Genomic DNA, 14,303 nt, shown 5'->3' with positions numbered 1-14,303 from the left:
CCATCGCAGGAGCACTGGCTCTTCCCCTTGTGGATCGCCCAGGGCGCCCGGTCAGGGGCCCGTGAGCTAAGCGTGTGACCCTTCACTTGCAGGGCGTGCGGCTGCCTCCCAAGCCGAAAGCCAGTGACGCGACGGCCCAGCCTTCCTCCAAGAGAGCCAGGTACGGCCGCCCCGCGCTGCCCGCTCGGCCCTCGGTGCATCTGGGGAGCCGGGTTTGGAGCGTTTGCGCAGTAAATGAGATTTGCTTATCGCCTTGCAACTTTGTTGTGGTTTGTTTCTGTCTCATTGCTCGCCATAAAAGTGAAAGGCAAGTATTTTTTTTAATTTAAAAAAAGCAGCTGTGTTTTTTTTTGGTTTTGTTTTTTTACGCAAAACCTTATCGGAAGCTCGGGGGAACGCAGCTGCTGTGGCAGAGTGAGCAGGGGGCCCGGCCGTGCGCGCTGGGCTGGGGCTGTGCCTGCGCACGTGGGAGGGCGTGTGCGGGGGCTCGGGGCTCCCGTGCTAAAGAGCAGGTCGGCCGGCTCCAGGCAGCAGTGGCGTCCCAGCTGTCCCTGGGTGAGTCAGGCACAGGGGACACAGGATGAGCCGGGAGCTTGCTGCTTCATCCGGGCGTCTTCCAAAGCCCTTATTTCCCAGCTGGACGTGCGAACCACAGTTGACCTGCTCGGGCTGTGCCCTGTGGTCACCAGCTTCCCTTAGTCTGTCCCCTGCTCTGCATCCTGCCCGTTCCACCCCCACATCACACTGTGTGAGTCACCGAAGGATTCGGTAACGTTCTGATTATGTGACCATATCTAATAGGGCGGGAGCATGAGCAGTGGCGGGGCTATGGGTGCGGACAGGGAGAGAGAGGATCTCAAGCAGACTCCGTGCCTGGTGCCGAGCCCAGCTCAGGGCTCGATCTCATGGCCCTGAGATCAAGAATTGGGTGCTTAACCGACGGAGTTACCAGTGCCCCTACGATCATTTTTAAATGGTCATGTAAATGGTCCAAATGAACCTTAAAAACTATTTTATGTAGATGGTCTCAAATGTAAGGTAAAAATGGAACTCGAAAATGTTAAGTAAAAGACTGATTTAATTTAAAAGGTGTGCTTAAGTTCAATAGCTTGTGTTGAGCCTCCGATATATGTAAGACTGGGCGGAGGCCCAGCTCCAGGGACGCCCCTGCAGTGGCTGCGCACACCCAGAATAGGTCCTTGGCAGAACCATCGAGACAGGACTTGAGAACATTTGTCATTGGGAGGGGGAGGGGGTCAGTGGGTTACTTTCCTTGGAGGCACCGTGCACAGTCTTTTGGGGAGACCGTGGAAGATGTGGGAAAGACAGGACAGGTGCCTCCCATTCTTCCTGATGGAAAAATCCCCACATACTTAAAGGTCCCAGCAGTTGTTAAAATAAAAATGATCTTTAGCACACAAGGGGTTTTAGTAGTTTCAAGTGAACAAAGTCAGCTTTGTGTTTTCTGTATTCATTTTACAGAATCGAAGATATACCACCTCCCACCAAAAAGTTAACACCAGAATTGACCCCTTTTGTGCTTTTCACTGGGTTTGAGCCTGTCCAGGTTCAACAGTATATTAAGGTAAAATTATATTCTGCTTTCTGTAAGGATATTTTGCCCTGTGCCTTTCTGTATATATTTGTTTTAGGGTAGCAGTTAATTAAAATTACATTGAGTCAGGAATATCCTAATAGTCTTAATAACATATAAAGTAGTTGTAGTAGTTTGTGTAGTAATAAGTAGTCATTAAATTGTTGAGGGTTTTTCACCTCGTTCCGTGCTTTCTACATTTGGTTTTCTGCGAAGACACTTGCTTTCCTAGTAGGACTCTGGTGATCAGACCGAGACCCATTTTTATAGCTGCAGGAACAAGAGCAAGCCTGCTCGAAGGCCATCGTCCTAGAAACGCCCAGCTTAGCCCCTCGGCGTCTCCCACTGAAGCCGCAGGCCACCTGGGGGAGGCTCAGGGAATCATGTCCTTGGATAGGAAGTGGGGACACAACCTCAGACACACGTCCTGGAGCAACAGCTTCCTATTGCTGAGCCATGGGGGTGGGGTGCAGTGAAAAGTTTGTGACTGTCATGTCGGATTCCTGCATTGTTTTTAAGGGAAAGAAACTGTTACAGATACGATTCTAGGTTCAGTACAATTTAATTTTTTGTGTTCACAATTGAGTGTAGACCCTCGGTGTTTTCCGTGTGCTCGCATCTCCTCGGTCACATCTCTGCTGGGATTCTTTGAAAGCAGAGACTGTAGGTCACCGTGCTTCACGCACCCCCATGTCAGCTGCAGGTCTGAGATGCACTGCTTGGTGCTCAGGGACTTTATTGGTAGGGAGGTGGCGTCTGTGGCCGTGACGACAGCCATGGGTGCCGTCCTTGCCGCGCTGTCACAGGGTGGTTGAGGCCGCATTCATCGCTGCCCTGTGCTCCTCCCTTCAGAAGCTCTACATCCTGGGGGGCGAGGTCGCCGAGTCCGCGCAGAAGTGCACGCACCTCATCGCCAGCAAAGTGACGCGCACGGTCAAGTTCCTGACGGCCATCTCTGTGGTGCAGCACATCGTGACCCCGGAGTGGCTGGAGGAGTGCTTCAAGTGTCAGAAGTTTATCGGTACGTGCTGCCGTCGCGCCCCTCGCATTTCCTGCTACGAACAGACCTTCTTTTCCCTGGAGTTTGTCCGTTTTCAACCCTGCAAACACCAGTTCACTGTTTTACTCCTGACGAATCACCATTAAATTCATGAATTTCTTCCACGTTCCAGCGAGTCCGTGGCTGTTCTTGTATCATGCTATGAAGTAGAAGGTCGGTCATTCAGGCAGTGCTAGGGGGAGATGAGCTCCCTGCCACCGCTTTGCCGGGTGCTGACCCGGGTATTTTGTTGGAAACCGGCAGTAGAAGGCGGTCCCCGCGAGCAGCGGTGTCCGTGATGGTCCCGGCCCGGGTTTGATGGCAGGTTCCGTCGGAGGGATGGGGTCTGCCTCCCCTTGCCGGCCTCCCGTTGTTCAGAGCCCCAGGAGTGAATTCCTTCTGGGCAGTCGGGAGAGGTTTGTCTTTTAGTTTACCCAAGTGTTTTTAGAACTTGCTACGCAGAGAGCGAATATGAACTCCAAACCATTTCTCCATGAAGCTTTATGGCCACAGCTCATTTGCGCCTTCGTTAGCATCAGAAGCAGCGGCACTGTCCTCTGTGTGTGAGCCTTCCCAGCCCACTGGAACCCACATCCTCACCCCCTGCCTGTCCGCTGGAGCAGGAGAAGGGAGCTTGGCCCCATGACAAGCGTCACCACAATCTGTTTAGTTTCTTGTTTTGGTCTTTAAGCCCCAAGCACTGTGGCGGTAAGACTTAACTCCTGCTCTCCTGTCTCACTCTCCTTCCCGGCCTCGTGCGGCAGCGACAGCAGACCAGCCTCTTCTTACGGGACACACACGCACACTCTGCCTCTCGCCCTCTCTCACACTCGTGTTTCCCTGCCAGCCGTGTGCCCCGGGTCCTGCACCCCCTTGCCGCCCTCCCGGGGCAGTAGGACGATACAGACCCACCAGACCCACAGAGACCCTCCTGCTCCCCACCAGCCTGGTGCTGTTCTGACCCATGAAACTAACAGTATTTGTCCCGAGCAGGGCAAGTGCTTGTTCATGTTACATTGAGGCATTTCCGGTCCATGTTTAAACCTGGTTCAATCTTTAGTGTAAAACAGTAAAGAGTATATATATTTTAAAGTTCCGATAGTCTGATATATAGGTGAGAAATTAGGATCCAGATGAATAAGTTATCTTAAGACGCTTAGGTTTGTTGTTTATAGCAAAGCGAGAACCATACTTTAAGTTCCATGGTGTGCTCTCCAGGTCAATCATAAGGAAAGAATCCTTTACATGAAGATCAGTAATAAATCCTCAACTATAATAGAGTAGCAGATTCTTGTTATTCGTGGTAATTACGCTCTGCAGCACAGCCACAGACCCTGATTCGGGAACACCGAGCCGTCACTCCCAGAGGAAAGTCAGGGCTGGGTTCCCGCAAGCCCCCGTCACGTTTTCATCAGCGGGTCAACACCTACCCTCGTGGGCTCCGTAAGACCCTGTGCTGTGCGCCCCTGTTTAAAGACGCAGTTAAGACCTATTCTTGGCTCCTTCCCCCCAATGGCCTGGGCAGCCCCGCAGTAGCTGCGCCCGAACGGAGCCGTCGCATCTCGTGCTTTGTCCAAACGGCAAGACGGCCTCTTCCCTGGGGGCCGCAGTGCCACGCTCTGTGCCGGGGCCCTGAGACTACAGTCACCAAGAAAAACCAGGAAAATGGGAACAAATTCACGCGAAGTCGACCTCAGGAAGGAAACTTCTTCGTGGTCTAGCGCGTCGCCTTCTAGGGACAGGCGCGTCTGGGGGCTACGGTCGTCGTGGCTGCGGAAACACCACGAGCACTGGCGTGAGGTGACAGATGCTTCCTACCAAGTAGGCAAATCCACAAGTATGGGATCCACAAACAACGAGGATGACTGTAGTAACACTCAGTTTTTCCGATGAAATTAATTTCTTTGTTCCTAAAGGATGTTAATGAGCTACGAAACCTAATGGTGTGGGCCAAAGAACAAAGCTGTAGAAACAATTCCCATAAACTCACATATTAGCTCCCAATTTTGTAGACGAGCCGTAATATTTAGAAGTGACAGTCTGTTCCTTCGCTGAAGTCTGAGTTGCTTAATTTACCAACTGTACCCATTTGTGACACACGATTCTTTTATCCGTTTGTAAAGTTCACAGCAGTCCACATTTCACGAAGTTTTGGCCGACTGACTCACTTGTGTGGCGTAACTGTTGACCTCTGAGGGGCAGAAGGGGTTCAGTTGCTAGTAAACACTTACTATGTATTAGTGATAAATATTCCTACATCTCCTGTCCGCCCCCGAGTATCAGGATGGAAGCATGTTTGCAGGTCACGGTTGTTGCCTTCTCGGAGTCCTGTCGCTGGAGCCCACCATCCGCGCCGTTTTAGTGGCTTCTCGTGCTCAGCGAGGTGCATCTCCGTGTCCCCCTGTCCCTTCACGGCTTCGTAGCTCGTTTGTGGCACTGAGCATGGACCACAGTTGATCTGCTCGCTGACGGGAATTTTGACAATTATGAATACAGCCACCACCGTCATTCTCGTGTAGCTTTTGTGGGGCTGTGACTTAGAGTCTGTACCAAGGGGTGTGATTGCTGGATCATGTGGTAAGAGTGTGGTTAGTTTGGTAAGAAACCACCAGACATCTTCCACGTTAGCTGCCCCATTTTGCATTCCTGCCGGAGATGAAGGACAGTTCCCGTCGCTCCGCATCCTTCCTTGTGTTTGGCGGTGTCGGTGTTTTGGGTTTCCGCCGCTTTAGTAGTTGTGTAGTGGTCACCTTGCTCTGTGGCAGTTGGCAGTGCAGTGATGACTTAGGACATGGAGCGTCTTTTCATGCACTTTTCTGCCATCTCTCTTCTCTGGTGCCACGTCTATCCAGAGTTTTTGCCCGTTTTGTAAATTGAGTTCTTATTGTTGAGCCTCAGGAGGTCTTTGTATATTTTGGACAGCAGTGCCGAGTCAGTTGTGTCTTTCCAACTGTTTTCTGTCTGTGGCTTGTCTTCTCATTCTGTTGACATTATTGTCCCAGAACACAAATTTTTTATTTTAATGGAGTCCAGCTGATCCGTTATTTCTTCCGTAGATCTTGCCTTTGGTGTTGTCTCTGAAGTCACTGCCATACTCAGGGTCATCAAGATTTTCTCCTGTGTTCTAGGAGTTTCATAGTTTTATACTTAGGTCTGTGACCCATTTTAATTTTTGTGAAGGTTGCAGAGTCTGTGTCTGGATTCCTAGGTTTGTTTCTTGGATGTGGACCTCCAGTTGTTGAAAAGCTGATCTTTGCTCAGTCGTATTGCCTTTTCCTTTCTTAAAGACCAGTTTATGTTGTTGATGTGGGCCTGTTTCTGGGGTTTCCTGATCAATTCTTTGCTGGTGCCACGCGGTAGTGACTCTGCGAGCGTCGAGCTGAGCTTGGAAGGCGGCCTTCCTCTTCGTTCTTGTCCTTCAGTGCTGAGTTGGCGTCTCTGGCCATTTGCCCTCCGTATTAGCCTTAGGATCAGTTTGTCGGTGTATGCAAATCCCTTATTTACTGAACGATTTTATTTCTTGATTTGAGAGAGTGTGCGTGCAAGAGAGGGAGGGGGAGCATGAGCGGGGGGAGGCAGAGGGAGAAGCAGGCTCCCCGCTGAGTGAGGAGCCCCATGCGGGAGTAGGTCCCAGGACCCTGGGATCATGACCCGAGCAGAAGGCAGAGGCTTTAACCCACTGAGCCACCCAGGCGCCCCAAATCATTGATTTTTAATAAACATTTAAAGATTTTGTTTTGGGGCGCCTGGGTGGCTCAGTGCTTAAGCCTCTGCCTTCAGCTCAGGTCATGTTCTCAGGGTCCTGGGATCGAGTCCTGCATCGGACTCTCTGCTCTGCGGGGAGCCTGCTTCCTCCTCTCTCTCTGCCTCTGCCTGCCTCTCTGCCCACTTGTGATCTCTGTCTGTCAAATAAATAAAATCTTTAAAAAAAAAATTTTTTGTTTTGCCAAAAGTTGACACTTCGGGATTATTTTCTTAATTTCTCAAGAATATTGACCTTACTTGGGTGGTTTGTAGTAGGTTCTGAAGTTTTGCTTTCAGAGTCATTTCTTCATTTTACCCATCTTTTAACATTTTATAAACATACTTTATAAACATATACAGAGTTGGTTTTTGATTTAAGAAAAATAAAATAGTTGGCTTTGACTAAAAAAAAATCTCATTTATTTGAAACAATCACTAAGCTACCAAACAGCTGCAAGTGTGGGATAAACTGCTGGTCTCTCCCGACCCATGGAAGGGCCCCGCCAGAGTGCTGCACTGCCGTCCCCAGCACCTGGACCTCTGTCACCCGCGGAGAAGGCCATCGTGCCCCGTGGCCACAGTACAGCCCTGAGTCCAGTCTGTGGCCACTCAGTCAGCTCTGCCTGGCTGTCCCCGCAGTGTCCCTCAAATCCAGCGGGTCCGGGTCGGAACCGTGCACACGGTCACCATGTCTCCTCGGTGTCCTTTGTCACTTCGGTTGGTGGTTTGATAGAATGTCCCTCTGTCGGGGATACCAGCCGCTTCCCCCCGATTGAGGTCAGGGCCTCCCCACTCGGAGCCGGGCCTTGCAGCACCCCTACTGGGGCTTGTGCTGTTCTGCTGTGTGACTCCTGGGTCCCTGTGATCCCTGGAGCAGGTGCCGTCTGCGGACCTTCTCTGTGCGGATGTCGTTTATGGGGAAGGACGTCAAAACGGTGCCGGTATTTCTGTTCATTTGATTTGTTGTTTCCTGGTGTGGACTCCTTTTTAAATTGTATTCCGTGGGTTGTTACTGTGCTGTCTTTGACATCCAGTGAGAGCCACTCCGGCTGGCTTCAGGGCCCTGTGCTCTGTCCCCTTGGTCTTTGAGCACTTCCTGGCTTTTGGCACAAGGAGGTTCTAGGCTCACGTTTTGCTCTGCGGCCCTGCGTCGGTCTGGTTTGGTTTTGAGATTGGAGCGCAGAGCCCAGGGTAGCGTCTCCTGCGCCCAGGCTGTCAGGGCCGCTGCTGCTCTCGGGTCGCTGCTCCGGCGGGGGCGCTGGCTGCTACCCGCTGACCCATCACCAGGTCCTGGGAAGGCACAGCTGCCTTGCCGGTTGCCCTGGACATTTGCGTCTGATATGTCGTGTGTGACCGCACCTTTGTTCATTTTGGATTTCTCCAATTTTCAGACCTTGTCTTCCCCCACCTGAAACAGTGTAGCAGCTTCATCTGACTGGCAGATCAGCTGACTCTCCCGGTTAGTAATTTGTCTCTTTGCTGAGCGGACTGTTCTTGGTCGTGGTCAGCCGGCTGGCTGGTGAGCGGAGCGCGGCTTCTCCGGGTGTGAAACCTCATTGCTTTATGAACAGGACCTTAGGCAGAAACCGCGCGTAGCCTGCAAGCCCTGGTGTGTGTCGTCTTGCTCCCCCACCTCTTCCCTGTGCCGCGCTTTGGGCGACTGTGTCATCAGTTAGAGCTCGCTGTGTTACGCGACCTGGTTGTTACTATGACATGAGGAAGAAATGCTTCCCTGAGCACGGGACTTTGACAAGAAGCATAAAACATGTGATCTTTGACTTTTGGTAAATTGGACGTTTCTTAATGTTACTGTAAGAACTCTGAAAGAGTTCTCCTACAGCCTCAAGATTTGGTGAAACTATTCCTAGTAAATTGCTGTCCACTTCCATATATTGAGAAGGAATCTGTTAGATCTGTGCAATTTATCACCAGCTCCTTGAGTCTAACGAGGCCTGCGGTCGTCACATACACATTGGATGTGATGTGGGTTCTGAGCTGGTCCCCCTGGGCCTGAGTTCTCCTTCAGGGTCTGTGAACTCGCTGAAACCATGTGGAGTGGGCAGGGGTGTGGAGAGAAGGTGGGCAGTGGAAGAGGGTCCCCAGCTGTCAGTCCATTTGTTTTCAGGAGCGTATGACCCCAGAGGTGAAGATACGCCGTGGAGAAGGAAGTCTGTCTGTCTTGTTGTCTGGCTGTTTTCAGGGAAGAGCGAATGAAACAGAATAGCGGAGATTTCCGTATTCAGCGGTTTCCCTGGGGGCGGAGGGGTGAGCCGCGTGCGACATGCCCTTGACCTGCTGCCGGGAGACCTCGGGGGCGGATCCCGTGCCTGGTCCCCCGGGAGTCTGCGCTGTTCTGAGTGGGCGGCTCTGTTTTCCAGACGAGCAGAACTACGTGCTCCGGGACGCGGAGGCCGAGGTGCTGTTCTCCTTCAGTCTGGAGGAGTCCCTGAAACGGGCGCACACCTCCCCGCTCTTCAAGGTAAAGGGTGGTCACTGGCGTCCCCGCGGGTGCCCCACACAGGGCCCAGCGGCGGAGGGGCTCGCACACTCCCGGCCCTGGGAGGCTGGTCCTCCTCCCGGGACTCGTTCCTGGGGGCCCCTGCCGGAGGCCCAGCGTGCCCTGGGAGCGCCGCTGTCCGTGTCCATCACATACGCACGACAAGGCAGGTTGCCCGCGCTGTGCTCATGAAGGACCGAATCAGCAAGAGACGTTTAGGTTGATTTTTTTTTTTATAATCCTTGGTATTTCATGTTCTTCTCATTAAATCCATACTCAGCTGGAGAATGAAGATTCTTGGAAAAAAGAGTAATTGAACGTGTGCCTAAATAAGACCAAAAATTTTTAAATATTTGTTAGATAAGATACTTAGAACAGCTTGAAAAATTTTTTTTGTATTGATCTGTTTTTACACTTTTCAGGGAACCAGCTTAGGAATGAGAATGGAAATGTTAAGATGTATCTTAATCTAAAATAGTCTTGAGTTTTCTGAATGTTTTATGAGCGGTTTAAAACACAGTAGTATTGAGGGCAGATAACAGCTGTTAGAAAGGTATGTCTCAGCCGTCGGAGCCCAGAGATCGCAGGGTCTCGAGCAAGGGTCACGCAGGTGCCCGGCCGCCTCTCGCCTGCGCCTGGAGGTGGACGGCCTAGTGTTCTCACTGACCCCACGGAGTCCCTCACGTCTCTCAGGACAGGGGTCCAGTTCCTTTGGCCCCTCCCAGGCCTGACCTGCCCTGGCGGGACGCTCCAGCTAGCTCAGACGGGCACCCTGGCTCTGGGCCCATGTCAGGTGGTTGACCAGCAGGGGTGGGGACTTCTGTAACGCCACGGGATTATACATTTGGTCAAAAATCACAGTAGAATTCATGAAAAATTACATACCCTAAAATTTCAGAGCAGTTAAAAACGTGCTCATATTTTTATTTTTAGGCAAAATATTTTTACATCACACCTGGAATCTGCCCAAGTCTGTCCACCATGAAGGCGATTGTGGAGTGTGCAGGAGGACGGGTGCTGTCGAAGCAGCCGTCCTTCCGCAAGCTCGTGGAGCACAAGCAGAACAAGGTGGGGAGAGGGCAGGCAGGCCACTGACGCGCGCTGTGCCCGGTGCGAGTCCTTGTTCGGTAACCGATAAACTCTTTTTCTTTTCCTTAGAGTTTGTCAGAAATAATTTTAATATCCTGCGAAAATGACCTTCACTTATGTCGAGAATACTTTGCCAGAGGAATAGGTAAGTCTCGCCACGCTTGCCTGTGATGCGCGCGTGGGCACAGCGGCACGACCGCGCTCACAGGGCTCACCCGTCCCTTCCAGACGTTCACAACGCGGAGTTTGTTCTGACGGGCGTGCTCACCCAGACCCTGGACTACGAATCATATCCTTTGGGCAAGCAGCTCCCACCGCCTGCGGAGTCGTATGTATTCCGCGTACGTGCCCGACTTAGTGATTCTTGCAGATCCAGTGCTATAAGGATTTTATGTATTTGTATGGACTTTTCCAGATTTTTAAGAAATACCTGTAAATGCCTGTTCTGTGCTCCTTTTACTTTCAGAAAGAAGAGCCACTTTAACAGGTGGGTGTCCTCTCAGGGGCCTTTTCCCCACCGAGAGACAGAAGGAGACAGATTAATTTGGCCCCAGGAGGATGGGTCAGAACTGCAGGGGTTGGCAGGTTCGGGCGGGCGGTGGGGGGCGGCCTCCCAGACGGTCCGTGCTTTATTGGCCGTGACCGGGTCAGAGACACGTGCCAGGTCCTGCCACCGCAGAGAGCACAGGACGGACTAGTTTACCCGGGAAAGAAAAATGGCACCACGGTGCTCACTTACCTAGACTGGGCGCTCTGGAAGGGGTGTGAGTTCGCACTGTGTGAGACATGTTTTTTCCTCAACGAGCCTACATATAAATTTAACTGATGGCATCGCCACTGCGACTGGAGCCCTGGGACGACAACCGGCAGTGCCCGCTGCGGGGCGGACCGGGCCGCGCTCCCCTTCAGAGGCCCGTGTTCTCCAGCTGCTGCAGGACGCAGGCATTTAAAGCAGGAGAACAAATATAATAAATATTGTGCATCTTATTAAGATGTGTAATTTTATTCCAAGGAAACATAAATTATGTTTTGTATTATATGAATTTACAAGCCCACATTAGGTTTTATGATTCATTTGCCAGGTTTTTAAATGTTTTCACACTGTTAACAGAACTTCGGCTATAAATAAAATGGTGTAAATAAAGACCTTGCTATCTCTAAATTATGGATGTTAAAGATTTGAAACGTTTTGTACTTTGATTATTTTTTTCTTATACTCTTTTCTTTTATATTGAGATCTTGCCCACATTTTAAATAAATGTACTTTTGAACTTAGAACTGAGTGACCCTTTGCTTTGTGCACAATGTGTAGGATTTACATCAAACTGGATCATGTTTCAAGTAATTTCAAGGCAAAACAGGATTTCTGGATGGCAGCCATGCTCTGCCAGCGGCATAAATGCCCAAGCAGCGGGCCAGCCACCGCTGCAGCAGCGCACCCCCCAGTCAGAACCTGGAGACCCGCGTCTGTCCGGCTCCGATCCAGACCCCGTGCTCCGCCACTTCCTGCTGGATCGACTCGGAGGCCGCGGTCCCAGATGGTCAGGGCTGCTGTCACTGCTCATCGGGCGTGTTCCCCAAACACTGAATTTGCTTCCATAACAATTTCTGAAATGTCTTCCCTAGAAACAGTTGAAACCTTTGGGACCCACGTGGTAATTCCTGAACTGCACATTCTCTCAGTTTAATTCCCGAGTACAGTTTAGGTGCCGCACATGCACTGAAGACGCGAGTACAGAACCGTGTTATGGGAACTGTCACTGTTCCTGGAGGGCTTTGTGACAGCAACCCCCCCCCACCCAGGACATCACTTCTTCAGGTGTTCCTCCCAGCTCTGCTGCGGTCGGACCATGTGCAGCTCTTCGACCAAGAGGGAAGGAAATCTCCCCGCACTTCACAGTTGAAAGGGTCCGTGTCTAGCCCTGACCTCCTGTGGGAGTTCCTGGTGAGCCGCCCCATTACCGTGTGGGCGCAGCTCCAGGCTCACTCAGCCCGAAGTGACCTATTTTATTGGCTGCCAGAAGTACTTCTCTTGAGTTCCTTAAAGTTGACCCTAAGAGCACTTATTCTCAGATGTACTGTATTCTGGCATTTACTTGTATTTTTAACAAATCGTACCTCAAAATGTGTCCGCTTTGAAGCTAATCATTTTACACCGAAGCAGACTTAGAAACGCCCATGGGATTGGCGGTTGCGCGCGCCACAGACGGCATTAGTGTTGCCATGACCTGTCTCAGGCTCTGCAAAACCCGCGAAAGGAAGAAGAGTTTCGTAATCTTGAGAACACAGTCTTGGTCGCGGGGTATTCAGAACGCCGCCCTGTGGCTCACCGCCTTGAAGGAGGGTGAAGGCGCGGATGGAAGAGACGGGCCTTCTGTGCAGGGAGTCACGCATCTGTTCCGTCTTCGGTGAGACGGTGTTCATTTAACCAACATGCAAGCATGACTGATTTGATTAACCTTTCAATTAGTGCTTTTTGGTTTGTTGTTTTTGTTTTTTTTTTCCAAAAGCTGCCAAGAAACAGTCCTTAAACACTCCAGGAGCTGTCTGTGGCCAACTGGCTGGCCCAGCTGCTGAGCCGGATTTGGTGGCTCAGGGGAAGCTTCGAATGAATGCAGAAGAATAGAGATTTCAGGCAAATGCTTCTTACACAAGTTGATTTAAAAAGTTACTTTCTCCTAAAAAAAGGAAGTCTTTCACTTAATCCTGTTGTTTTGTCTGGCTCAAGGTTGTTCGACAAATAGGACCTACATATGCAATGTAAAAATGCCTAATAGCCACAGTAAAAAACTTTTTAGATTTCAAATTCTTAAGGATTCTTAGGATGTTATTTAACACCATGCATCTAAAATACTGCTTCAGCTACATGTCGTCATTTTACAAAATTACTGCCACAGTGGCGTTGGCTTGGTTTTCTGGTGCAGTTTTTAAAATCCGCTGTGTGCCGCTCACACCTAGCACTCGTCTCAATTTTGACAGACTTCCCTTAGAAATATTTTCTCCCTCCTCAGATTTCATACCACTTGGTTTAAAAAAATTCGCATGCCCGTTATGCCAAGCATGAGTGTTTTCCAATAACGAAATCCGTGTCAGTTAAAATTAATTACCATTAAATAAGATTAAAAATCTGGCTCCTCACCTGCACAAGGTGCATTTCCGTGCTCGGTGACCCAGTGCGGCCGTCACGTCAGCGGCCATCTGCACAGGCGCTCTCTGAAGCGCCAGTGCCGTCCGAGTAGCTCCAAGATCACCTCTCTGCGCAGAGTCCCTGGAATTCCGTTCCTGCCACAGACGGGCCGCAGTGTGCCTCCATCTGGGGGGGCGCAGTGCGTCCAGGGGGAGTGCAGGAACCCGCATCCTTGCTCTCATTAGGGAAAGTTGGACGTGTTTCAACCCTGCCAGTATCTGACGCCTGAAGCAGCAGCACCGGCCGCACCACCGTGGCCCGCGAGCAAACAAGGCTGCTGGACACTTCTATAGGCAGGAGGCCGAGCTCCTCTAGCCCAGCTGCTCGCAGTCCCAGGAGGTCCTCCCAAATCCCTGATGTTTGCTGAATCAAAAAGTGTGAAATTAAGGAAGCTGGGTGCCTCCGCACACCCACCAGTGACGGTCAGCATTCCCACGCGCGCCTGTCCCGTCGGCCTCCATGCATCCTGCGGCTGCCATCCCGGTTCTCAACACGCCCCACAGCAAAGGGCTGCCTCCAAGTGCCCCCTGCACCTTCCCTCACAAATCTCAACGAGGTTTCTAAGATGCCTCCTGGCCTCTAGACTCTTCTCCCTGCTGACCACTGCGCTGTTATCGAATTCCTGCTAAGAGAAAAAAAGTCCCTGAGTTTTTTTCTTCATGTTTGAATTCTGTCTTAAAGTCCTGTGGCCTCCCCACCCAGCTCCTCATTCCCAGCAGCTGCACAGAATTACTCCTGTTCCTCGTGTCAGACTATCCTCCCAGCTCCCGTCTGGCAAGCTTCCCTGCTTACTAAGACCTGGAAAGCCTTTCCTGGCTCTGGCAGGTTTCCGTTGCCTCTAATCCAGTATAAAAAATGCCTTACAGGCACGTAGCTACTTGTCTGCACAAGCAACAAAGAAAAAACAGGTTAATTGGATCACATCAAAATTAAAAACCCTTTGTGTATGGAAAGGCACAACGAATAGTGAAAAAGCAATCCACTCAATGAGAGAAAATACTTGCAAATCCTACACCTGATAAGGAGCTAAAATCCAGAGTGTATAAAGAACTACAACCTTCACAACACTGCCTGATTTTAAAATGGGCCAAACACTTGAAAAGACGCTTCTCCGAAGATGATGTATGAGCAACCAGGAAGCACACAAACAGAT

General features: G+C 50.8%; 1 protein-coding gene across 2 annotated transcripts in view; it reads left to right on the top strand.

The window, feature by feature from the left end:
* Nucleotides 1–11,236, top strand: part of LOC111154412 (PAX interacting protein 1) — a 46,299-nt gene extending 35,063 nt beyond the window's left edge. The window contains exons 14-21 of one of the 2 annotated variants that reach the window (XM_022513991.1): nt 93–160; nt 1,483–1,585; nt 2,447–2,615; nt 8,756–8,856; nt 9,808–9,942; nt 10,033–10,108; nt 10,192–10,252; nt 10,774–11,236. In XM_022513991.1, the coding sequence (XP_022369699.1) occupies nt 93–160; nt 1,483–1,585; nt 2,447–2,615; nt 8,756–8,856; nt 9,808–9,942; nt 10,033–10,108; nt 10,192–10,252; nt 10,774–10,789 (729 nt within the window). In that variant the 3' untranslated portion in view covers nt 10,790–11,236. The other variant, XM_022513989.1, reaches the window with a different exon arrangement.
* The last annotated feature ends 3,067 nt before the right edge of the window (nt 11,237–14,303 follow it).

This window comes from Enhydra lutris, unplaced genomic scaffold, assembly GCF_002288905.1.
Source record: "Enhydra lutris kenyoni isolate GAN:26980312 unplaced genomic scaffold, ASM228890v2 scaffoldscaffold37, whole genome shotgun sequence".
Taxonomy (NCBI): domain Eukaryota; kingdom Metazoa; phylum Chordata; class Mammalia; order Carnivora; family Mustelidae; genus Enhydra; species Enhydra lutris.
This window is presented reverse-complemented; position numbering and strand designations above follow the sequence as displayed.